Below are 26587 nucleotides of genomic sequence, written 5' to 3'. Positions count from 1 at the left end.
ATGTCAAAGAAGCTTCCCATGAAGTTAGCTGTAGTTGAGCATTTCACCATAACTCAAGATGGAAAACATTTTGTGTGTCAGTGTATGACACAGGACCAGATGAAGACAAATGCTGTGATGCCAAGATCAGCGCATATTCAGGCAGCGATAAAAATGCTCCTACAAGAGCTTCCAATTTAAAAAGACATTTACAGCCCTTTCCAGGGCTGTGGAGTTGGAAGCAATTTTGGGTGGAGTCAGAGTCGGACAAGTAGAAAAATAGAGGAGTCGGAGTCGAAGGTTTGGCGTACCGACTCCACAGCCCTGGATAATGGTCATTTGATAAGCTGGAGTTTGCTAGCTGTTCCTTGGTGGCTGAGCTATTGGAAGTCGGCATTGCTTGTAATGACTAATCAGGGCTGTGCATGAAAAACTTGAACTAATGTTTTAATTGCATGGAAGTGCAATTGAGGGCAAGATGATTGGACTCCCTCTGGAATCTGACCCTCTCCTGTCATACCAGTTCATGGAATGACTAGCACATTGCTACCACCCACCCATTGTCTGCCTGGCCTTGTTTCATTGAAGCAATGAACCTATGTTTGGGCTATACAGGCTAGAGGTAGGGATGCACATGACTGAATGGTCTTTCATGCAGAAAACAAGTAAGGCAGATCAGATAAACTTTCCCTAATGTTCTAGTTCCTATAGGTAAGAATGTGTATTTTTCATGGGAGAGTGTTCCATAACGTGAGCCCTATCTGCATCCTGAATATGTTTTAAAAACTGCTTTGCAATCTCAGAATTGGGGGTTCATAGAATTTGGGTATCAAACTCCTCCTCGCTTCTAACACTCAAGCATCCATGTGGCTATTTACTCAGTGGTGTATGCTTGTAATCTTGCTACATGCTGCAACTATGTGGCTAGCTAGTCATCGGCAACACTTTGCTATATGGTGGCCTGAATTGTACTTTGTTTTTACTATTCCGTATATCAAGTTAGTTGCAAGTGCATGGTACAATTTGTCTTGCTAACTTGGCAGGACACTACAGATAAGTTGCTCTCTACAAACATGCCCATTACATGACAAACAGCTATGATGTGAACAACCTGTCTGTAGCCATCCTCAGTGGTAGAGGTTATTGGTGGTTTTAATTTGTATGTAAATAATTGTGTGTGGAATTGTGACGCATCCAAGCCCCAATAAATCAGAATTGTGTACCTCTATCATAAAAGTACAAAACGTGGTGTACACAAAGGCTCTAAGATAGGAAGGCTTTCCTAATCTCAAATTCAAATTGATGGCCATTTTTGGGGTAACTTTTTTCTTCTGCTAAACTGCTGTGCTAGAAGTTGTATACATCTCCTTTCTAGATTTGGGATATGTTTTCCTCATTTAGGCTGCAATCCTAAGGTGGCTGCCTTGTGTGTCCTTGGACCTGGGGTCTGTAGCAGCTTGTGAATTGCAAGTGTGCCACTGTTCTTTAACTGGGGAACTTTACAGCAAAAAGGCAGAACACAACTTCTCCTTGCTTTGTACCGGAAGAAACATGAGCCTTAATGCAAGGCATGCTACTATTTGTGCCTGGAGCTCAAGTCCTTTCACAATTCAGGGTTGTAAAGGAATGTAATTTGTGAAACTCAAAGGACATTGGTGCTTCCGATCAATAATATTCTTGGTTGGTTTAGGATATTTTTGATGCTTTTTTGGGGAAAGAATTATTGGTACTTTAATGGCGTATTTGAAAGAAGGAGCTAACAAAGTGGAAAGTAACTTGGCACTGGGATTTTTTTTTTTGCTTTGTGTTAAGACGTCTACTTCCCATATTATGAAATCATGTGGCTTCCATAAGTATTAGTAATACATCTTGCTACGATGCCATGCCCCACACCCAAGTGATATCTGTTTGTTCATGTAATTCTAGAAATCTGTACTAATGATTGACCAACTAGAATAACTTCAGTTGTGTGTCTTATTAAGAATATGAGTGGGGAAAAGTATTTCTGCATCTTATTCATCCTTGTGGCTATACTGTGAGGTAGCTTTCGTTCTCGCTTAAGGCCCCTTACGTGAGTTTTGATGAGATGGGTTGAATATAATTGACTTTTTAAAAGAAATGTGGGAAAAAATGTCCCTGCCTAATTGAAGTGGCCCATTCATAATTGTTTTATGGCTTTAATCCAACTGCATTCTGGTGTTTCACAATCTGTGGAGAATTTATCATGGCAGTGCATCTAAATGAATTGTTTAGCATTTAATTGACCTTCTATAAGTGGTGTGTGCTAATCCAAGGCCATTATGTCTAAAGGCATTGTCAGTACCTTACTCTGAAAATGCAGCTCTCTGTTATTTGATATTCTCAAAGCAGACGCTAATGGAGAGTATCCCTTCTTCTAATTGTAGAATATATTAAAAACGTCAGAAAGTGTAACATAAATTTACAACAGCTGTCAGTGAAAGGTTAGCTGTACAGGGTGTGTCAAATGATCTCCATTTTCTGCAATTCTCTGTGGGATGGGGGGCTTAAGCAAGTCTGTATTTTGTAGGGAGTATGCCCTAACTGAAAAAGCATCTCACCAGAGAAATAGTAGTGTATAAAGGGGGAAAAAACCTTCCATTTATTTTCAGTAAACATAATGCAGTACCACACAATGAAGCACTGATATCTAGTGTTTTGATGACGTATAATAGCAGCAGCAGTAGCTATATATGTAGTATCTGTAGAATCCAGACCTAAATAAAGTTGTATTCTAGTGACAGCAATAGTTTTCTTGTAAGTAACGATATCCAGGAGCAGGGTGGGTGTGAGAAATGTTTAGGGCTGAACTAGATGGGGTACAAAAAGATCCACAAACAGAATCTTCCTTAGAGATAGGTGAGAATTCAGCTGACTTCGGATTTAACACCAGATTTTTCAATGGTCCGCATATTCTCGTTCTTTGTGAAGTGATCCTGTTTGCTCCAAACTTCAGTGGCTTTCCCCCGACACCAGACTTCCCCCCCTCGAATATTCCCTTGATGAACATATTATTCTTTTATTGATTTTACGCACAGCAGTACAGGTTTCTCTCTCTCTACCAACCCTCATCCGCTCAAATAATCCAAGCTAGCCAAGCCTATAATAGAGATTAAAAATCAAGCCCTAACCCTAAAGAATCCCTAGAGTCTTTAGCATGAGCAAGACTCTCTAGCCTTGCCTTCTAATCTCTGTAGTGTTAACCCATTAAATGATTAAAAGGCAAGTCTATAGACTCACTAGAGCAGCCTTTTTCAACCAGTGTGCCTCCTGATGTTGTTGGACCACAACTTCCATCTTTCCTAACCATTGGCAATGCTGGCTGAGGCTGATGGGAGTTGTGGTCCAGCAACATCTGGAGGCACACTGGTTGAAAAAGGCTGCACTAGAGAGTCTCACCCATGTTAAGGACATTAGGCTTGCTCAGGAGAAAGTGAGGGATGGGGAGCACTGAAAGCTGCTTTCCTCCTCTCTTTTCCAAAAGGAAAACAGCCTGTCTCTGCTTGCTAATGTAAAAACTGACCAGCCTCAGTCAGAGCAGAGGAGGAGGTGGTGAAGCCACTTTCCTTTCAAAATACTGATATTTCCTTTCAAAATACTGATATTAATACCAATAATTTGGGGAGCAAAAAATCAGAAGGAAAAAGCAGTCTGCCTACATATATACAATTATTCACTAATAGACAAAAAACCGCAGTTTAAGAACATACCTATTTCTATCATACTTTAAGAAGCAGGGAAGTTGGGCAGCTATAGTGAATGCACCAGGGGAACAGGAGACCTGACCTCCTCTCTGATATATTGTAGGAATATCTGTTGGCTATAGGTACGCTCTTAAACCGCAAGGGTTTTTTGTTTTTTGTTTTTGCTTATTAGTGAATTTCTTTGCTTTTTAATCCAGGAGGTAAGAAATGGGATCCTGTGCAAGTGTGCTGAGAATCAATTGATCATTTGCATGCTTGTTGAGTTCAGTGGGATTTACTCCTACGCAGTCATGCTTAGGATAGGTGAAACTGACCATGGGGGAGGGAAAAGGGAGGAGGGGGAGGGCAGCAGGCAGGTGGGGGAGGGCAGGAGGAGGGCAGGTTTGATAATTTGCATGCTTGTTGTGTTCAGTGGGATCTACTCCCCTGCAATCATGCTTAGGATAGGTGAAACTGACCACAGGGGGGAGGAGAAGAGGGAGGGAGGTTTGGAGTGGGCAGATGAGGAGAAAGAAGGAAGAGGGGAGGGGAAGAAGGGAGGAGGAAGGGAGATGGAAAAGAGGGCAAAGGCAGTTCTGATCATTGACATGCTTATTGAGTTCAATGGGATTTTCTCCCATGCAATCATGCATAAATTAGGTAAAACTGACCATGGTGAGGGGAAGGCGGAGGAGGGGTAAGGAGGGAATTGGTAGGGGATGGGGGAGGGGGAAGGACAGGCAAAGGAAGGGAGAGGAAAAGGGCAAAATAGCGGTGATGGGAGGGAGGAGGAGGGGAGGGCAAGTTTGATCGTTTGCATGCTTTTTGAGTTAAATGGGATTTACTTATGTGCAATCATGCTTAGAATAGGTGAAACTGACCTGGGGGAGGGGCAGGGAGGGGAGGAGGAGGGCAGAGAGGGGAGGAGGTGGGCAGGAAGGGGAGTGGAGGGGGAGGAGATTGGGTGGGTGGGCACTGGGCAGAAGGGAAGCCCCTTTTCCAAAAGGAAAACATTGTGAGCAGTATCATTGTTTTTCAGGGTTTTCCCCACCTTTTTATTCTACAGCAGGCACATGTATCCTCACCCAAATTTAAACCAAAGCTGTCCCTGGCAACATCCACCCCAGGCCATTATTCTACTTTAGACAGTCATGGCTTCCCCCAAATAATCCAATCAGAGTGGCTGACTGTTAAACCACTCTGGCCACTGGAGCTCTGTCAGGAGAATAGGAGTCTCCTCTCAGCACCCTTTACAAACTACACTTCCCAGGATTCTTTGTGAGAGCCAGGAGTGTTTAAAGTGGAAATAAAATGTCTGGTGTGGGTGTGGACTCCTGATTAGGCAAGCCCAGCAGCTGTCTGGCTTTTAGAACACTGACAGTTGTTTCTTACTGAGCATGCCCGGGCCTATCATTGATCCAATGCTAAATTTCTTAAATTAATTAAAAATCAGGTAGGCATTTTTTTAAACTTTTAAACTGCAGAAGATGGTCTGCAAGGGCAAGGTCAGTAATAGAGCATGGCTGATTTTTAATTTCAACGAATTATGAGAACTCTTGACAGAAAGAAGTCCAACAGAGGCCTGTTTTTTCTCCTATTTTATTTATTTATTATTTATTCTTTCATTTCTATACCGCTTTATATTATTTGGGAATCAAATCTCAAAGTGGTTTACAACCTAGATTAAAACACTGAACAAAACATCACAAAATATTAAAAGAAAACATTACAAATTCAAGCCAAATATAAAAAACACATTCAAAACAGCATATTTATCAGAAAAATAAAAGTATTCTCTTAAACATAAACATGAGTCAAGAATCAAATACAAAATACAAACTCCCAAAAGAGCATCATTAGTTAATTAATTAAAACAACTATACTAGGAGCTCTACACACAGCAATAATCCCTCCCAAATATGTCCTTAACAGTCCTCCATGTCTAAATCCCACTTTGATTCATTCCCACAAACCATACAGATAACTTATCTCCAGCTAAACCACCTTAAGGAACAAATGCTTAGCCTACAAAAATACATAGCATCCAACGCAACCACTCCCTCCCCGTCTCTCACCCAGGTAGGGCCATACTCAATACCAGTTCAGTTTCTCATACTGAGTGGTATTGGGCATCAAAAACATGACAACCCAGACTCTCACTCTGGGGCCGCACATTATAAACCAATAATACAACATGACTCTCTCTCTCTACTTGATTATACATTCAATGGTACAATATTAAAGGGGGTGATGCCCTCATGCAGGCCTTAAAAGGTCTGCATTGCAGCAACCTTCATAGCTCATCTGCGGGCTGGGCGCAGTCAATTAGCTGCAGGTGTTTCCACTCTCCTCCTCTGGAATTAGCAATAGCGTCCTGACTCCCAGAGTCTTCTTGAACAATATGTTTTTTTCCACTGCTCACTGGAAGGCAAGCCGTTGATTGGGTCAGAAGGGCCATCTTTGGAAGCATGTTCCACAATCATGGTACCGTCATTTTTTACAGTATGGTATTTTACACTCTGAACTGTTTTGTGTATTGCCATGAAATTTTAGAGGGTTGTTAAGCAAGTGTTTCTGAGTTCAGGACTATATGTTTTGTTTTCTAATGAGCATATGGGAAGCATCAGAATGGCATGGGAGGTATTTTCAATTTAACACTGCGGAATGTGAAAAATCCATGCTGGCTATACTATACAGCCACTCTCATCGCTGTATAATAGCACCCTGTAGATTGAAAGTCTCGTTGTTACTTAGGAACATCAAATGTATTGTGTATAACTTGGTTTGCCATAAATGCATACTTAATTTGGCAGTATTTGCAAACATTTTTTCTTAGAAGAACTTGCAGTGTAGAAATGTTCCATATGCTAGATGTTGGTGTCACCATTTTACTGGCGGTGGGGGGGAATAATTTAGTGGCTAGCTTGCAATGAAACACTAAGCTGTGGTTGGGAGTGGGTTGCAACAAAGCATCATATGAGTAGGAATTAAATTATGATTTATTTAAGGATTTTTGAAGATAAACTAATGCAGATGAAATATGATTCAATTTGAATTCGATAAATATAAAGTCTTGCCTTCCAAATAAGTATACTTTCAGATCCTTTTTGTTGCTCTGTGCTTTCTCCAAGTCCTTTGAGACATAGTCAAAAGGAGAGAAACAGATCAACCATACCAACAGGAGGAAGCCCTATAAGAATAGAAGAAACCGAAACCTTCTTTTGTGACAATGGCAGTGTCCCCTATAGTAAAAACTGCATCTTGTCTTGCATCTGAGAGTTGTACTCAGGGCCGTTTCCAAGGGGTGGCCAGGTGGGGCACTGGCCTGAGGGCCCCTGAGGGTACAGGAGCCCCTGAGGGGCCCTCTGCTCCCCTTCCGCGATTTGCAGCAGGATCGCTGCAGCGGATCACACGGCGAGAGCTTTGGGGCTCCACCATTCACTTGCTTAACTTACCTTTTTCTGTGGTTGCACACGCAGCGGTGCCCTTAAGAAAGATGGCGGCTGAGGTTTTCCTAAGGGGCTGAAGCCTCTGCTGCCATGTTGGCTGATGGCACGCATGCTGACAACAGTATGCTATTTCTCTAACATCTGAATTGGGAGAGGCTGTGCAAGCCCTGGACCATTGCCTGGACTCGGTGGTGGGCTGGATGAGGGCCAATAAACTGAGTCTCAATCCTAGCAAGTTGGAGACTCTGTGGGTTGGTGGTTCCCGAGTTCAGATAATTGGTCAGTTGCCTGCTTTGGATGGGGTTGAACTGCCTCTGAAAGAGCAGGTCTGTGGTCTGGGGGTGCTCCATCTCTGTTATCTTTTCGGTGCCCACAGAAGACCTTCCTCTTTCAACAATCCTTTTAAGCAGAGACCTTATCCCAGTCTGTGTCTGTGTTGGAATTGCTTTTTAAGATGTTTTTTAAGCTTTGTAAAAATGTTTTAAAGATGGTTTGTTTTAATATGGTTTTAAGGATATTTTTGTTTTAACATATTTTAAAGTCTGTTTTTATGATGGTTTAAAGTGCTTTTAGTGCTTTTGTTTGCTGCCCTGGGTTCCTACGGTAGGAAGGGCAGGATATAAATTTAATAAATAAATAAATAAATAGTGTTACATAAATCTTCCTGTTATGCAGTTTTAGAAATCATTTTGGGTGGCTAAATATATGAACACCTTGTCTTAATAGGCCTTTTGTTCATTATTCTGAAAGAAAATATTTCGCAATCCAACATTTCCCCCATTTTTCAAAAAACAAAAGGGAAAAAACTGCCCCCCCAAAAAATCTGTTTTTTCCCCCTGGCCCTTCACATCTCTACTCTTAACTGAAAACCAAGGTGTTAGTAGATCAGAGTTTTGAATTGAATTGAGTTTTTTGCTTTGTGAGCTACCCAGAAAACTCTTGTTATATGGAGGCTATATAATTAGAAAACAAAATAAATATTGGATTTCCTGTGTAATGTGTAATTTCTAACATAGAAAGAGCCTAGATCAGGTCAGAAGCCTATCTATCTAGTCCAGCATCCTGTTCTCATGGTGGCCAACTGGGTGCCCCTATGGGAAGCCCAAAAGCAGGAGATTCTCTTTTATTCTGCCTGTGGCTAGTTCTTACTTTATAGTTGCACCGTGGTCACTGGTGGGCCATAGTCAGGTCCACCTGGTAGATAATATCAACTAAGCATTTCCCTTTATTTTACACAGGATTAATATACAGTAGGGCCCCGCTCATACGCCAGGTTCCGTTCTGGACCACAGCTGTAAAGTGAAATCCGCTGTAAAGCGGAACACATTGACTAACATTGACAAAAATGGTGCTTGACGCCCCAAAAAACGGAACAAGCGCTGTAGGAGCAGGGCCTTTCTACAATTGACAACCGCTGTATTGGTGGAACGCTGTAAAGTGGAGCGCCGCAAAGCGGGGCCCTACTGTATACCACTTAACCATCCATAACCTTGAAGTGGTTTACATAGAATATAAAATGTTCATTAAAATCAAACATTAAAAAACAAGTTAACCTAAACATTTTTCAAAATATAAGTGAAATTGGCAGTTGTTAAAAATAATAAAACTACACAATAAAATTGCATGTCTTTGTGTAACATAGATTCGTAAAATATAAGTGATGCTAGCAATGTATATGATTACATCATTATTCCAAAACTATACTGCTAACCTGGCTTCTATTTTTCTTTTCTTTATTGCTCTTCAGTAATAACAACCCTTATGCTTCATTTGGAGCAACGCAGGCATGGGATGAAGAGAAGAACCTGTGGAGTGTCCCTCATGACATCTCCCACACAGAAGCAGATGATGACCGGATATTGTATAACTTAATTGTGGTTAGAGACAAACTGGACAAAGATTCAGAGGTAAGTCCTCTGTATGGCCACTGAATCAATGTTTGGCCATAATTCTTCAAAAAAAACCCAAGCAAACACAAATCCTTATTGTTAACCTTAAGATTGACTTGATACATTGTTGCTTGCTAGTTCTGTTGATCCAGAAATGTTGAACGTTGCCTTTTTAAATATTAATTTTCATGTATACCTCTTCAGCAATAGAACACATGTGAAATAACTGAAGTGTCTAATTAGATTAAGCAAAAATGTGAGTAGGAATTTGTATAATTGACAAGAATAATGTTTGATAAATGATTCCCACCTTCATAGAGCACTATAATCAGGGGTACTGTAAGTTGTGATGGGCAAGAATTTTGCTAAAATCAAACTTGGCACTACACTTCCCAATAGTCACATATTTGCTATCTTTGCGGGCCAATCCTGAATGTTGTGAACTTCCACGGCTTTTCCTGACACCAGATTTTTGCTAACTTAAAATGGACCACCCTGTGTCTTTGCTTTGTTAATGTGAAACTGAGTTTACTGAAACTGTAAAAACAGAAGATAGTGGAAAACAAAGGAACCACCTGCCAGTGAAATGGAGTGTAACTGAACTGGCACCAACAAACAGATCCCAGAGGTCACCACAAAATCTCAGAACTGTGCACACAATGGGTACAACTTTATTAAAAAGTGATATACAAATAAATGAATTGATCTTAGGATGTTCTTATGCTGCCTTTCCGTCAGAATTTATGTACACATTTACTGATCCTAGTGTTCGGGATCATTAGGAAAGCAATTGAAAATAAAATTGCAAATGTGAAAGTTATATAAATATATGGTGCAACCACACTTATGTATAGTCCTGGTTACCTACCTCAAAAAGGACATTGTACTGCTGGAAAAGGTTCAGAGAAAGGCAACTAAAATGATTGTGAGAAGATGGAGTAACTCCCCTATGAGAAAAGATTGCAACATTTGGGGCTTTTTAGTTTAGCAAAAGGTAGGTAAATGGAACATGACTGAGATGTATAACATTCTTCATGTTGTGGGAAAGTGGATAGAGATCTTTTTTCCCTCCTTCTCCCATAATATTAGAACCTGAGGCCAACCAATGAAGCTGATTCCTGGAAGATTCAGGACAACCAAAAGAAAGTACTTCACACAGTGCATAGTTAAACTATGGAATTCACTCCAACATGTTGCTTGTAATGACCTCCAACTTGGGTCGCTATAGAGGAGTGTTTATTTATTTATTTATTATTTGATTTATATCCCGCCTTTCCTACTGGCAGGAGGACCTTTTAAAAAAGGTGTCTCTTTATCCACAAATGGTGTGTGCATGCACATTCATTTGCCCCATCCACTTATCTAGAGGGGGTTGCTTTCCCATTCAAAACACTTGAGAGCTCTGGGTATTTTCCAGCCGCTAGCTCTCACTGAGAAAAAGTCAAATAATTATCCAGGATTATTAACAATTAATCTCCCTAATATGAGGATCTGTTGGCCCCTAATTATATGTGTATCGGGGGGGGAGGGCTATTCAAACTCGACTGCAATTAGACTAACCTGATGATTACCTAACATTATATAATAGGACTTGACAACATTTTAGCCTCTCAAACACCCTGTGAAATAGGTTAGGATTGAAGATAATGATTTGTCCAAGACCATCCAATGATGGTCATATAACACAGCAGGGATTTAAACCTGAGCTTCTTGTACCCAAGCCTTCAGACACATTGTATTTTGTAATGGAGCTAACACCTTCAGCAGCATATGGTTTTGGGTACACTCATTAAGAGCAATTGCTTTTATGTTCTTTCGTTATTGGGTCCCATGACTGGGAAGCTTTTTGATATACTTAAAAATATGCCTTAGTTTAAAAATAACAGGAATTTATTTGGATAACAACATTTCCTGTGAACTAAACTATTATAGGTTTTCTTGTCAGAAGACGTAAACACTGATTTAAAGGAGGTCCTAATCTGTGGTCGCAGAGTTGTTTTCCGTAAACCTGAAGGGCAAAGTTTATTTTTGGTATACGGAGAGCAAAAAAACAAAATTGGCACAAATAACTTGATATCTGTTGTTGAAGAATAGAGTGGACTAAAGCTCTGGTCACTTAGTATGTTAGGATTCTTTAAAGACAAAAGTCAGCATGTAGAAATATTTGCTACTGGCATTATTGCAAGTGTTGGATTTCATAGATCTGTAATGTCTAGTCTGCGCTATGCTATAGAATGATTCCATAGATGCAAATGGTCCCTAAAAGCCAATTTATACATTGCAAGTGCAGACACATGTAAGGCTTATAATGGTTCAGGCCTGCTTATGACATAATAAACAAATCCTGGGAGCTTGTGGTTCTTACTTCTGGTGAGATCCCATGTAATGCAGACACGGTGCCTGGAAGTAATCCTCAGAGGGAGGGAAGTGGTGAGGGTAACCTCCACACTGAGTGGTATAGCCTGTGTGTCTGTATGAATTTCAACCTCACACTCTGTTATGCAAGCCCTAAGTCTGGGTGCTTTAGCACTATAAGAGGAGGGAGACTGGGGAGCTGGCTATACAGAGAAATTCATGTTGTTCAAGGGGCAGGAGAATAAATGTTCCTTTGGGGATCTTCCTTCCCTTGGTGTGTCTATCACTGTTATATCTTTTTGACCATTTTCTAATGTTCTGCTCCTATTGGAGGGCTTTGCACCTGCACAAGTTTTTTGACTGGGTCTCTTTTTTTTAAGGTGTAGGATTTTTCTGTATAGTTGGGATTTCATCACAAGCATGGAGACATCCCTACTCTGTGGGTGGCCCTCTTTCTTGGTTGACATGCCCCCCCCCAAGTTTGTTATTAGAGTGATATCTGTTTCAAATTTCCTCAAACACTGAATACACTTGAATCTAGAATACACATGAATAGAGAATAGTAGAAGGGTATGTGTAATTTTAAATGTGGCAGAACTGGATCAGTTACCTTAGGTTTGAAAAGGAAGTTGTAAATGGTGTTCTAGGAAAATGACTCTGATTCTGTTAGCTTGTTGTCTGCTCTACCTCCCTACCTTATAAGAGGCTGGCAACCTGTTCCTCTCTAGCAGAATCGATTATCCTGCGCTAGAAAATAATGTCACTTATTTAAGGACATATCAATGTTCCAGCATATTATAAAGTCCCAACCACGCCCACGGTTGTTGAGAAGAGTTGGGAGAAAACTTGGATCAGGTGTCCAGTCTCATAAGTTTTCAAGAAAACTCAGAAGAAATTTATTGATGCAAGTATTATAAGGTTTTGATTTGCGTGTACAAGCATGTCGTATTGTTAGGCACTGGCATGATATCCAGAAACAGATTTCTGGATATAGATGATGGTTTATAAAAGTTTGTAAGTACATATGCTGAACATAATCTAAGGCAACACTATTGAACTTGCTCTGATAAAAGAATGAAGTCAAGAAACCAAATCAAGATGTTTACAAAGGAACTCCTGGAATAGAAGCCACAAAACCTTTGCTGTTTCCAAAAATGGCTCCATAATCCCTCTTGTCACATATTATAGTGTCAACTTGGGCAAATAAATCCCTCTTTACATTGAAGGAATAAAATTAGGATTCTTCCAGATTAGTGAGTGATCTTGGAAAGTAAAAGTCCAGGTAAGAGTGTATCTGTGTGTGGCTGGAATGGCTCAGTGGAGACTCGGGGAATGGACCAGGAAAACAAGCACAGATATGAAATGCCTTGCCACTTGAGTAAAGGGCAAAATCACATTTGCCACTTCCTTTAAAGAGAACGCAGCCCTCTGTGGAAAAGCAACAGTTTTAATTAGGAACAGGAACTACATGTGACTGGACATAATCCTCTTAGTGCTGTTTACATTCCTGCTCTCCACGTGTGTTGAATGTAGCTGGTAGCATTTTAGTTTCAGTCTCCCTAAAATGTTTCTTAGAGTATAGGTGTAAGTTATTAAGAGGCTATGCTGTCAGTTTGCCTGGTGAAGGGCAATGTTTATCACTATTTCTGCAACTTCGTGGACTCTGGATCTACTTACGTGTTGCTGAAACTTAAATCTGCACCACTGCAATGATGTTTACTGCCAAGTAGACTGTAGTAATACAGTAATTCAAAATGTGTGTTATGGTAAGCTATCTTTTCGGTATTATTCATGGCTGGAAAGGAGTTTAAAGTAACCCCTATCTTATTGTATACAACCATAACAACTTACTGGACAGACAAAAACACTAGGTAACTCATTTCTCCTTGCAACTTTAGCTGTTCAGGGTGAGATCCACAGATGAAGTAGAACTCCAGTTGAGATGGGCTGTCTTAAATCTCTAGCAGGGAGCTTTTGAAACCCTGTATGCTGCTCCATCCTAATAGGATGCATAATGAAGTCAAGAGTGGTGGCTCAAGAAAAGCCGAGTTGAGAAGATCTTGTGTAAGAATATGGAATCCAAGGCCAGGCAAGCTCTGTGTTTTCTGACTTTGTTGGACTCTGTGGGCTGCTTTTGGTTCTGTATTTGGACCTAGTATTACCTCTGCAGCTCTTTTCTCTGTTATTTCCCCCTCTCTTAAAATGCTCTTTCACAGAGGCACAATGAACCGCCTCTGTGTTCTCCTGCAAAGGTTTTCCACTGCTCTCTGGTAAGATGGAGTGAAGCAATCCTGTCAGTCTCATCCTAAACTTGCTCTTTTCCGAGTCTTATTTTTCCTTTAGCTGTCAATTGCATTTTAAAAAAATCATTTGCTGTGAACTTTGAAAAAATACTTATAGGAGGGGATGGGCAATGTACTCTACTTGTACCTTGAACAATGTTCTCCATTGAAATATTAAATTATTTATCAGTAGCTTGAAAGCTATATATTTTCATTTTTTCTAAGTTTATTATGGGCTGAAAAAAGAGTGCTAAAACTTGAAAGCAGCAAAGTAGTTTTTTTTTTAAAAAAAGGAACTCACTGTTCAGAACATTGCTTGTTCTGCTGTAGCACCACTTCTCTAGGAAATCTCTCAAAAATTGTACAGTTAGGTGCATATTTACAGCCTGCAGGAAAGACATTTCCATAAATATCCTCAAGCATGATATACCATTTACCATTTTTCTCCCCCTTGGAAGATGGGATTGCAGACTGCCTGGGCTCTGGTTAGGGACAGCAGTTGCTGCCAGCCCGCAGGTGCTTGCCTCACTCTGTCTAATAGTAGGGCCAATCCCATGTGAGTTGAATATTGCATATGCTCCAAACGCCTTATTTTCTGGTACCTGTCTTTTGGGAATCATTGTCCCTGTTTGTCTTTTGGAGAGAATTTGAAGACTTGTGTCCGTGTGTTTTTTAAATAGTGCAAGTTGCCAGAGCAGCCATTCTTCAGGTTCCATCCCCTTCTCTCAGATGTCTAAGTCACAGGTAGAGATGCATCTTGATTCTAATGCGCATATATAGTGTTGTGAGTTTGGAGGGTTGAGATGGATAATTTCTATGAGTCCCCTTTCAGCCTCTAATTTGGAATCCTGTGCCTTGGGGTGAGAAACTTGCTCTGCTGGTCAGATGAGTTTCTTTTGTTAATCTAATAGAGTGGCCAGGTGGGTTAATGGGTCTGTCAGGTGCCCATCAACTGGTGAATGGGCCAGGGAGACCTTTTTGTCATTGAAACTCTTCAGGAGAGCCTCCCCCCCTCCTGGGGCCAAGGAGAGGCTTGTGTTTTTAGTTGTGTCTGAGAAAGGCTGGGAACTGGAGGCAGGCAGAGAGACTGGCTCTCTGCACCATGGCTTTAGGATGCCTCCTGTAACCCTGATGGAAAAGCTCGATATTGGACTGCTGATGGCTTGAACCTCTCCATCCTAAGCTCAGGTTGGAATGTGTGTAAATAAACAAACCATATTTCATAAAGACACTACAGTCTCCGCTGACCTTCTTCCCAAGGAAACCAAACCCAGGGTGAGTGCAGGGACCCCTGGAAATCTCACTGCTCGGAGATTGGGGTGGCACGCAACAATATCTACAAGTGGAGAGCAAATGCCAGTGCACTGGTTCTCTTTCACATGTACTCCTCTCACTGCTTTATGGACTAAACATGTTCTTGACTTTGAGATAATTTTAATAAGCAATACTAGATCAATAGAAACAATTGTTTTTAGCAGGTTTTCATGAAGAGCAATGAAGTCTAAACAAAAATAATTATTGCCTTAGTTGAAGATTGACACAAATCTATCTAGACTTCTTTAAGAAAAGTATTTTAGGGTTATTGCAGAGTGAACAGCAAACACTTATGTTACAGGGAAGTCAAGCAGTAGCTACAGTAATACCTCAGTTAACACTGTAGATGTGTTCCTGGACATTACATCAACAGAAACTTTCCTACCAGAGGTAGGAATAACGTGGAAAGAACAGGATAGGTTCCTACACCCACTCATAGATGGTTGGGCAGCTTCAACATGGGCTTTAAAGGGTGACTATCTGTCACCCGCCCCCTCCTTCTCTTCTTCCTCTGAAGTGTATTGTATCCTTTCCTCCCCAGCCCTGGGAGAAAGCAAGAGATCTCTTTAACGCAAAGGAAACACATAAGCTTGTCGCTCTAGCAAGGCACAGGCTTATCATATCAGAGTACTGACAGGAAAGCAAAGAAATAGGCTAGTCAGTTTCATCTTAAAGCAAAGGCACAAGCTTGAAAGTTAATCCATAGCAAAGCAATGCAGGTCAGTTTCACCTTTAAAAAAGCCTAAAAAAAGAGCTTTGTTCCTGGAGGATTTGTTAACTGAGGTAGTACTGTACTTACTTCAGAATAAGCTGTCCTTAATTTTCACCTGTAACATGTTGCAGGATATCTGGATATAAGAGTTGGTGTGTGATCACTCCATGCTTCAATGGTGGCAAATGCTCTGCCATCCAGATGTTGTCGGACTACAACTCCCGTCATCCTTGACCATTGGACAAGCTGGTTAGAGTTGATGGAGTTCTTGGAGTCCAAGAACTTCTGGAGAACACCACATTGTCTTTCCCTGCTGCCTGGTTGGTCCATCCCTTAGGGTAGTGGGTGGGGAATCTTTTTATCCCTGAGGCCACTGCTGTAGCCCAGCAAATGGGGCCAGACCTAGTGCTCAGTAGAGCCAGGTCCTAGGGAAATGTCGGAAGGCAGAGCTGGGGTCCCAATCCCGGGGAGCTGGATCCCGGAGAGTTGGGAGAAGAGTATTCGGATGGATGGCAGAGGGAAGGGGGAGGAACTTCCCCCCTTTGGAGCGAAGACGAAACAGAGGAACTGCCAGTGATAAGGTCGCTTAGCAACGGGGAGCCTGAGCCCTCCCTGGACATTCTCACGCCTCCCCCTCTTTCAGGCTCAGAGCAAGAGGGGGAAGAGGGAGGGCTGCTCACAGCCGAAAAGCAGGGAGGCAGTTTACCAACAGCCCCTCCCCTATCCCCCATCCTGGAATCGGAAACTTCAGAAGAGGAGGGGGTGATGCTTCCCCCCTCACCGCGTACACGCAGACAGCTGAAAAGACAGGAGAGAAGGGGGGAAGGCGGGCAGTACCTGAGGGGCAGTTAAGGAGGAGCGAAAGATTGCGTGCCCGTTTGGCCCCTTCTTAAAGAACAGGCAGGAAGAAGTCCCTTGCTCTGTCAACTTTCTCCCAATGCCGCAGGACCTGTATCCCTGTATTGCTTCATGAGAAAACGCAGTCTTTGTTTGGACATTACCCTAATAAAACACGAATTAACTACAGCCGTTGGTCTGGTTCCTGAGTCACATCCTGGGCCTGACAGCTTGACAGAGCCACCTAAATCACCCTCAACGCTCTCTTCACTTGACTGGGACAAGATGTCAAAGGGAGCAGCGGGGGGGACGAACCCCACTTCTGAGACGGAAGAAGTGGAACTCTTGAGGACTAAGGTAGCTGATTTGCAGACGGATGTTCAAGCCCTGCTAGCAGCAGTCAAGGCGCTGAAGACGGATAATCAAACCTTGAAGGCCACGATAGACCAGATGCGAACAGCCCCTCCAGCTGCCGTAGTAAAGGTTCCCATTGGATTGCCCCCAAAATACGCGGGACAAAGTGATCAGTTGGCAACCTTCGTGGCTCAGTGTGAGTTATATCTGGATGTCAGGCACACGGAATTTCCAGACGATGGGGCTAAAGTAGCTTTCGTGATTAGCCTCCTGGAGGGAGAAGCTGCAAAATGGGTGACTCCGTATCTCGTGAGAAAGGATACTGTCTTAGGAAGGTACAGAGGATTTATACAGGAGATGACCAAGATGTTTCAAGACCTGCAAAGGGCTGAAACAGTAGCGCGGCAACTAGGCGCTCTGAAGCAAGCTAAAGGGACTGTTTCCGAGTACACTAACGCTTTTAAAATTCTGTCCCAGGAAACTGGTTACAATGACGCCGCCCTGATGTTTATGTACCGGAGTGGATTAAATGGTGAAATCCTGGATGAGTTGGCCAGGACCTCCCCCCCCCGCTGACCTACCAGGGCTCATCCGGCTATGCCTACAGATAGATCACCGGATGGAAGGAAGGCGCCTGGAAAGGAAGCAGGAGGTCCCGAGATACTCAGCCTCGGCATCCCGCAACAAGACCCTTCCCACTACAGGGATGGCAGGTAATGCAACTGAGGGACAGGGAGAGGCTAGGCCAAGACTGTCGGAAGAAGAAAAGGAAAGACGATGCCGGGAACGTTTATGCTTTTATTGTTCAAAGCCGGGCCATGTGGCCAGAGACTGTGGACTGAAAGGGGGGAAAGCCGAGCCGTCGGGAAACTAGAACACCCAGTCCACGTGCAGGCCGGTGGACTGGGGGCAGCGTTGTATAAAGGCCCCCCAACGATCCAACCTCCCTCAAAGGGGGTGTTGGTCTTGCCTATTCGGATTACAACTTCCAGAGGAGTGGTGTTTAATTCCACTGCCTTAATTGACAGTGGAGCCGTCACAAATTTTATTGATGCAAAGTTAGTCAAGCGTCATGGAATTTCCCGGTGGAAACTGGACGCTCCCCTAGCTGTGGAGACTATCGATGGGAGACCCCTGAAGTCAGGAGGGGTGACACAAGCCACGGAGGAAGTGAAACTTCAAATCCCTGGGCACGAAGAGTTCATTTCGCTATACGTGTCAGATCTCTCGAACTTTGAGGTGATTCTGGGAATGCCCTGGCTAGCAAAGCATGAACCCAAAATAAGTTGGAAGGAGGCGGTGGTGTGGTTCACCTCACAGTATTGCCAGGAGAACTGTCAACCTGAAGGAATCAAGAACACCCTAGCGGGGGCAGTGCAAGAGATCAAGCAAGTGACCCTGCCGCCAAAGTATGAAGAATTCAAAGATGTGTTTGATGAAAAAGAGGCAGCGACTTTACCCCCCCACCGCCCTTACGACTGTGCGATTGACCTAGTGCCAGGAGCCAGCATCCCATCAGGGAGAATCTACTCTCTCACAGAGAATGAGAGGGAGGCCCTGAAGGAATTCCTGGATAAAAACCTGAGGCGAGGATTCATACGCCCCTCACAATCCCTTGCTGGAGCGCCACTATTGTTTGTGAAAAAGAAGGGGGGGAACTCAGACCCTGTAACGACTATCGCGCATTGAACCAGATCACCATCCCCAACAGCTACCCGCTGCCCCTGATCTCAGAGTTGCTGGACCGACTGCGCTCTGCAAAAATCTTCACGAAGTTGGATTTGAGAGGAGCGTACAAACTGATCAGAATGAAGGAGGGAGATGAATGGAAAACAGGATTCTTGACCGCTTACGGACAGTATGAATACCTGGTCATGCCGTTTGGGCTTTGTGGAAGTCCAGAAATTTTTCAAAAATTTATGAACGACGTGTTTAGAGACTTGTTGGACACGTATGTAATCTGTTACTTAGATGATATCCTGGTGTTCTCAAAGAACCAGGAAGACCACGACCAGCATGTGAAGACGGTGTTGAAGAGACTGAGAGAAAATCACCTGTATGCTAAATTAGAGAAATGTGGATTTGACCTCAAGTCTCTAGACTTCCTTGGATATCGAATCTCAGCGGAAGGCGTGGAGATGGACCCAGGGAAAGTAAGCTGCATATTGGACTGGGGCCAACCTGTCACCAAAAAGGATGTACAACGGTTTTTGGGGTTTGCCAATTATTACAGAAAGTTCATTCCAGGGTTTTCCAAATTAACAGCTCCTCTGACTGACTGTTTAAGGGGGAAGAAGAAGTTTCAATGGACAGAGAACGCCACCGAGGCCTTTGAGGAGCTGAAGAGAAGGTTTGCTACTGAGCCCATTCTGCGCTTTGCTGATCCGAACCGCCCTTTCGTAGTGGAAGCAGATGCTTCAGATTTTGCCATCGGGGGGGTCCTGCTACAATTAGACCAAGAAGGGAAGGAGCTGCACCCCTGTGCGTACTTCTCTCGGAAGTTAAAGCCTGCAGAGAAGAACTACACAGTTTGGGAGAAGGAGCTGCTGGCCATCAAGGACTCTTTTGAAAACTGGAGACAATACCTAGAGGGGACCTCTCATCGAATTGAAGTGCGCTCCGACCACAAGAATCTTGAAAGCCTCCAAACCGGCAGAAAGCTGAACCAGAGACAGATAAGATGGTCCCAGTTCTTCACTAGGTTTAACTTCCAGATTACTTACCATGCCCAAGCCAAAAACCAGAGAGCGGATGCCTTATCCAGACAGCCACAATACAAAGAAAGTGAATCCGAGGACCAGCCTCAGTACGTAATCCCGCCAGAGAAATTAACGTTGGGAGTATGCCAGCCTTCATGGGAAGAGGAACTCAAAAAGGCACAACAAGAAGATGCAGACATGCTAAAATTTCAGCAGGAGACGGGACAAGGTCAAGACTCAGAAGTAACCTTTCACTGGAGAAATGGACTGTTATGGTTCAAAACCGCTAGATATGTGCCAGAAGGGGAATTAAGGCTCAGAATCCTACGCCAGTGTCATGATTCCATCACAGCGGGACACTTTGGGATTTACAAGACCATTCAGAACGTGGCCAAGGACTTCTGGCGGCCTAAAATGCGTCGGGATATTGAGGGTTATGTAAAGTCCTGCTCTGTCTGTCTGCGGACAAAAACACAAACAGGGACACCAGCAGGACTGTTACAACCGTTGCCTGTCCCACACGAACCCTGGAAGGACCTCTCCATGGATTTTATAACTGATCTACCCAAGTCCCAAGGAATGACAGCCATCTTAGTAGTGGTGGGTCTACTTACCAAAATGGCACACTTTCTTCCTTGTGCAGGGGCCTTAGAGGCTAAAGAAACGGCCAAGTTATTCATAAAAGAAGTCTACCGGCTGCATGGATTGCCAAACAGCGTAGTCTCAGACCGAGGAACTCAGTTCACAGCCAAATTTTGGAGAGCAATGTGGAAACAGTTGCAGACGGAATTAAAACTCTCCTCCGCCCATCACCCCCAGACAGATGGGCAGACGGAACGCTTGAACGCCGTTTTGGAAAGATATTTACGAAGTTATGTGTCCTATCAACAGACTGACTGGGTATCATATTTGCGTTTTGCAGAGTTCGCCTACAACAATTCTCTGCACTCCAGCACTCAACAAACCCTGTTCTTCACTAATTATGGATTCCATCCTAAAGTCTTTCCAAGCAGCTCAGAAGGAATGCTGGTACCGGCAGCTGAGAACTTCCTTAAGGAATTGCAAGCGGCGCAACAGACACTGAAACAGCAGTTAAACGAAGCCAAAACGGAGTACAAGCGAGTTGCTGACCTGCACAGGAAGGAGGGCCCCCCCTTCAACCGGGAGACCAGGTATGGCTGTCCACCCGCTTCCTCCAGATGCCGGGCAAATGTAGAAAATTACAAGACAAGAGGGTGGGTCCTTTCGAAATAGAAACTCAAATCAATCCCGTGGCGTACCGACTGAAGCTGCCTGACACGTTTAAAATACATCCTGTGTTCCATCGATCCCTCTTAACGAAAGCCGCCCCTCCCAGTGAGTTACGGCCGGAGGAACCTCCCGGAGCTCCACTCCTGGTAAATGAGCAGCTTGAGTTTGAAGTTGAGGAGATCTTAGATTCCAGGATCAGACGCCACAAGCTGCAGTACTTGATTCACTGGAAAGGCTATGGGGTGGCTGACAGATCATGGGAAGATGCATGCTCCAGAATTGGTAAAACTTTTCCATCAATGTTTTCCCCACCGTCCCAAGCCAGACAAGGGGAGGGGGGCACAGCCTGGGAGGGGGGATGGTGTCGGAAGGCAGAGCTGGGGTCCCAATCCCGGGGAGCTGGATCCCGGAGAGTTGGGAGAAGAGTATTCGGATGGATGGCAGAGGGAAGGGGGAGGAACTTCCCCCCTTTGGAGCGAAGACAAAACAGAGGAACTGCCAGTGATAAGGTCGCTTAGCAACGGGGAGCCTGAGCCCTCCCTGGACATTCTCACGCCTCCCCCTCTTTCAGGCTCAGAGCAAGAGGGGGAAGAGGGAGGGCTGCTCACAGCCGAAAAGCGGGAAGGCAGTTTACCATCAGCCCCTCCCCTATCCCCCATCCTGGAATAGGAAACTTCAGAAGAGGAGGGGGTGATGCTTCCCCCCTCACCGTGCACACGCAGACAGCTGAAAAGACAGGAGAGAAGGGGGGGAAGGCGGGCAGTACCTGAGGGGCAGTTAAGGAGGAGCGAAAGATTGCGCGCCCGTTTGGCCCCTTCTCAAAGAACAGGCGGGAAGAAGTCCCTTGCTCTGTCAACTTTCTCCCAATGCCGCAGGACCTGTATCCCTGTATTGCTTCATGAGAAAACGCAGTCTTTGTTTGGACATTACCCTAATAAAACACGAATTAACTACAGCCGTTGGTCTGGTTCCTGAGTCACATCCTGGGCCTGACAGGAAATGGGTGTGGGTCAGGTTCACTGGGTGGCAGACCAAGAAAGATTGCTGACATGTATTATTATTATTATTATTATTGTTGTTGTTTATTTCTACCCCGCCTTTTGGCCAAAAGGCCCTCAAGGCGGCTTACAAAAAAAAATTAACACAAATATAAAAATACATCAATAAAAACAATACAATTTACAAAAAACAGCAGTTACAACATCCAATAAAATACATTAACAAATCACAAAGCAAAACTTCACTCCTCTCTCTTCTTGGCCTTCTAAAAAGGGCCCAGGAGAATAGATGGGAGGCAAATGCCCATCTCCAAACCGGCAGAGACACACACAAAGCAGGAAAAGCCCCTCTAGAAGGAACAGAGAGAGGAAGCCGGCCCAGCAGTGGCAGACAAGGGAAACAGCAGCGGAGTCAACACCATCCCGGGAAACATGTCTCTCCGGTGAACCTTCCCAGTCTAGGTTCAAGGCACTCTCCTCCACACTCCCGGCACATCTGATAGACAAAGAAGCAGGACAAAGGCTTGAGGAGGAGGCTGAAGATGGCCATGCTGGTGCTGAAGCGGGTGGTGACAAGCAGCGAGGAAGAGCAACACAAGCTGTGGTGGCAAGGACACTTGGCACATTCTTTACCAGTGATGGGCAACAGCTTGCTTCCACTGGAGGTTCCATTGTGGATCAGGCTCCATCTCTACCGAGTGTTTTTCATTATCCACAGCAGGGGGGAGGAGTAGTTGATGCAGCCTGAGTAGTGCTAGTGCATCTCTGTTCTGTAGGCAGGAAATCATATTTCTTGGGAGGGAGTGCTGTTAAGAAGTGACTAAAAATGCATGTCTTTCAGCTGCTTGGGAACAGTAATTTGTTTCTTCCCCCTGAAGTGACAAAATGGGTTGCCTGTGTTCAACTGTGGAAATGGTGCAAGCAACCTGAAGTCAAACTGATTGGGGAGGTGACTTGGGCCAATTATGAAAGCTTGATAGAAATAAACTGTTTGTTTGAACTAGATCTTGAGCTACCGGTTTGTAGATTACAGCAAATTGAAGGAGAAATGTTTTTAAAATGTCTGTGTTGAAGGGAGCTGCCAAATGTTAAGTGGCTCCTTCAGGATCAAGTTGTGGGTATGTTACTGAGAATTTTGTCTGTGCCTTCTTAGGCCTCCATGAGGTGGTAAACATATTCTGGCCTGTACCACTTCAGACTGCAAGTGAGGGCTTACGTGATTGAACGCAATAGTACAATGGGGAGAAGAGCCTGATTGGGAGTCCAGAGTCTGCGAGTTCAAATCCCTGCTCATGTCTCCTGGGTGTCAAGGGCCAGCTGAAGATCACCCCCACAGCGAGTGGCTCAGGGGTTACGTGCCCTGCCACTTGGGCAGCCGTGGGCAGGCTGCAGAGTCCCAAGGAGCCCAGTTGCCCCCCAGCTGGCAGTTGCGGACAAGGAAGGTGCTGGCTTGTGCAGCTGTGGCAAGCTGAGCAGGCCCTAGCCAGCTAGTGAGGACTAGCCTCAGAGGGAGGCAATGGTAACCCCCCTTTGAATACTGCTTACCATGAAATCCCTATTCATAGGGTCGCCATAAGTCGGGATCGACTTGAAGGCAATCCATTTCATTTCCATACCCTGAACCATTCCTTGCACATAGAAAACTAGACTTCAGGAAAAGTGTTCTAGCCTAGTTTTCTCCCTGATATCTAGTTCTATGTGTTGTGAGAACGAGGCCTCAAGTTAATTTATTTTGTGTGTATGTGACTGAGAGTTTCAGCAACATATTTTTGGTAAGCTCTAGAGCATTGTTCTTCAACCTTGGGTTCCCAGACGTTGTTGGACTACAACTCCCATCATACTTGCCACTGGCTAAGCTGGCTGGGGTTGATGGGAGTTGTAGCCCATATCTGGGACCCAAGGTGGAAGAACAGTGCTCTAGAATAAGTAGTCCTAAGCTTTCAGGAACTTGCTTTATCTACAAATGTGCTTCTGTTTTATAGTGTGCGGAGTTCTTGCTCTGAAGAATGGGTGATAGAATTTTGTGCAAAATTATAGGTGCTCTGACTGAAGGCATCTTTTAATTTGCCATCTTATTCCAAGCCCAACACATAAAGTGAAACAAAATTCTTTCTCCATGTTGCTTTCAGTTCTAGGTTTGCATCTCAGCTCGGCTCCTGCAACACCTTGGAAACTACCACCATACTCCTGTGGAATCTTTTTCCACTTGGTTGGTTTTAAAAACAAACCTCTTGAGCACTTGTTCTGTTCCTAACAAAATAATCGCATAGAAGGTTTTCCTGATTTTTGACTCGTTCTTTAGAATGTTACTTGCAGTGAATACCTGCCACTCGATTAAAGTACATATGATAAACATTTTACTTTAAAAATCCAAGTTTATAATGTGCTAAATCTAATTAAACTTATTTTTTACGAGTTTTTACTTTGTAACACACTTTTAATTCTTGTTGATCCCCCACAACAATGTTGATTCATAGTAGGCTAAAACATGGTTTTGGATTGCCACAGCTGAATATACTTTCTGTGACACGGGTGCTTCTGTTTGTTGAGCTTCACAAGGACAGTGGTGTGAGGGGACAGCTATACTGAACTCCCAACATTAGGGCTGCAGGCAGAAACCTCAGGAATATTTATTTAAAATATTCTGAATAAAATACTGGTTGCACTTATCTGGATAACAAGTTGGGTTGCTTCCTATTTCAAAATGTTCCCTAATGTTTTTTTCTTAAGTTATACATCATGTCCAAGTGGCCAAATCTCTTTCCCTACTGAAAAGATGGAGACATACCTGCTGGATGTTTCAGGTGGAGAATGACCTAAGCCAAGGGTTTGGCAAAGAGAACTGCAGAAGACTTCAGTTTCATACTTGGGTAGGTCAGCCCCTTTTTAAGCAAAAGTGGAGTTTTTCTTTCAGCCACAGTACATAGACTGTGCACCACAGAAAAAGGGAAGGAAAATCTAGACCACCAAGTATTTGCCCTATGTTCTTTGAAACTAATCCAGAACCGGTGTCCTAATTACTGAAGGAACTGTATTCCATGCTGGCTGTGACCTTTACAAAGGAATACTGCAAAAATGAAGTTACACGACATAATGAAGCTGCTGGAATGCCACCTCCAGGAGGACAAAGGAAGCTGACCTCCTAATGAGAGAGGAATAGCACATCCTGAGAAGACTTGCTTGCGGTTTCTTGGCATGATGTATATTTAAGCTGTTAAGTTTTGTGTTAATTAGACTTACGTTGGACATGAAATTCTTGCCCTGTATGCTTGGCGTTTTAGTCTTAAGCTAGGCTCATGGAACTCAAGTTCTTGTAGAAATTTTGCAGGATAGATATTAGGATAACTGAAAATTTGGTCCTGTCTATTTTTCCAGGGCTGGAAGAGAATTGCAGTGAAGTAGCTTGAGAGTGGGAGCTTATATAGGAGCTGTAAGCTCTAACCTTTCCTTGTTCTTAAGCAGGCACTGAGCTGGGCAGGTTCTTCTCCTCTACATAAATAGTCCCATTTGCAGCTAGCATGGTACTCCCCAGCTCACTAGGGCCTGCTCAGCTTGCCACAGCTGCACAAGCCAGCCCCTTCCTCCTTGTCCACAACTGCCAGCTGGGGGGCAACTGAGCTCCTTGGGACTATACAGCTTGCCCACAGCTGCACAGGTGGCAGGGCACATAACCCCTGAGCCACTCACTGTGGGGGTGATCTTTAGCTGGCCCTTGACACCCAGGAGACACGAGTGGGGATTTGAACTCGCAGACTCTGGACTCCCAGCCAGGCTCTCCTCCCCACTGTGCTATACCAGCTGTAAGAATACTATATTTTAAAAAGCTGAAGGCAACACAGCAAGGCAGAGTGTAGTACCTCTTTCAACATGGTGCTACGCTACCTCTTGGGCTGGACCATAGTGTTAGGGTCATGGGCTGTGGAGAGGGATTGTCACAGATGTACCTATGCAAACTGCCTGCTGCTTTTCCCCAGCAAAACATCCTCCTGAGCCAAGCTAAATGCCACTTTTATTACATATTTTGGTGTTGTATATATTTGTTTTGCCTTGGAAATAGCAAACAAGGGTATGCTACGGATGGTGTGGGAGTGGGGGCTTTTACCTTTTGAACCCACCATAGTCCCAGTGAGCATTGTGCCCCCCTCAGTTCCTGTTTGCAGTGGGATAAAAGCTTCCATTGGTGCCAAGGGAAACTTTCATCCCATTTCCAGGACCACGAGTTGGATGCAACGCTTTTGCTCATAAACATAATTTCACAGCTTCACATAATTGGCTTAATGGTTGTTTTGTTATCCATGAATCCTTTTATGCAATGTTCCCATGTAGCCAGTTAGTTAGTTAGTTAGTTAGTTTAATTTATTGCGGTCAAGGACCCAAATAGAACGAGGATACAGTATACAATATGCATACATAAACAGAAAACCAGGAGTGTTACACAGAAGTACGTATTAATTGGGCCGCGTATATAAACTTGGCCACCTGAATGGTAATTCGTTTGTCTATACCAGAAAAAATAAAAGCAACCATATCATCAGGAGTCTTGTGTTTGTACATCGGGTTCAATATGATAGAGTTTAAAATTTTACAACGGATGTGGGAGTATAGGGAGCACTCAAGGGTACAGTGGCGAAGGGTCTCAATGCTATCTGAGCAACACGGGCAGGTTCGGAGATTATATGGTATTCCCCTGAACCGCCCCTCAAGAATTGCAGAGTCCCGAGAGTTAAATCTCGCTTTGGAAAATGCTATACGTAGTTTAGGAACGGT

At 43.8% G+C, this 26587-nt stretch overlaps 1 protein-coding gene across 3 annotated transcripts in view; it reads left to right on the top strand.

Moving 5' to 3' along the window:
* The window catches only part of MREG (melanoregulin), a 47639-nt gene that overhangs the window by 2582 nt on the left and 18470 nt on the right, over positions 1 to 26587 (top strand). The window contains exons 1-2 of one of the 3 annotated variants that reach the window (XM_061607718.1): positions 8959 to 9036; positions 24551 to 24690. Coding sequence is in view for 1 of the 3 variants with exons in the window: in XM_061607716.1 (XP_061463700.1) it covers positions 8877 to 9036 (160 nt within the window). In the remaining 2 variants the exon portion in view is untranslated. Of the gene's footprint in view, positions 1 to 8876; positions 9037 to 24550; positions 24691 to 26587 lie in introns of those variants that run through there. The other 2 variants (XM_061607716.1, XM_061607717.1) reach the window with 2 other exon arrangements.

The sequence above is a fragment of the Rhineura floridana genome, chromosome 2 (genome assembly GCF_030035675.1).
Source record: "Rhineura floridana isolate rRhiFlo1 chromosome 2, rRhiFlo1.hap2, whole genome shotgun sequence".
In the NCBI taxonomy this organism is placed as follows: Eukaryota; Metazoa; Chordata; class Lepidosauria; order Squamata; family Rhineuridae; genus Rhineura; species Rhineura floridana.
This window is presented reverse-complemented; position numbering and strand designations above follow the sequence as displayed.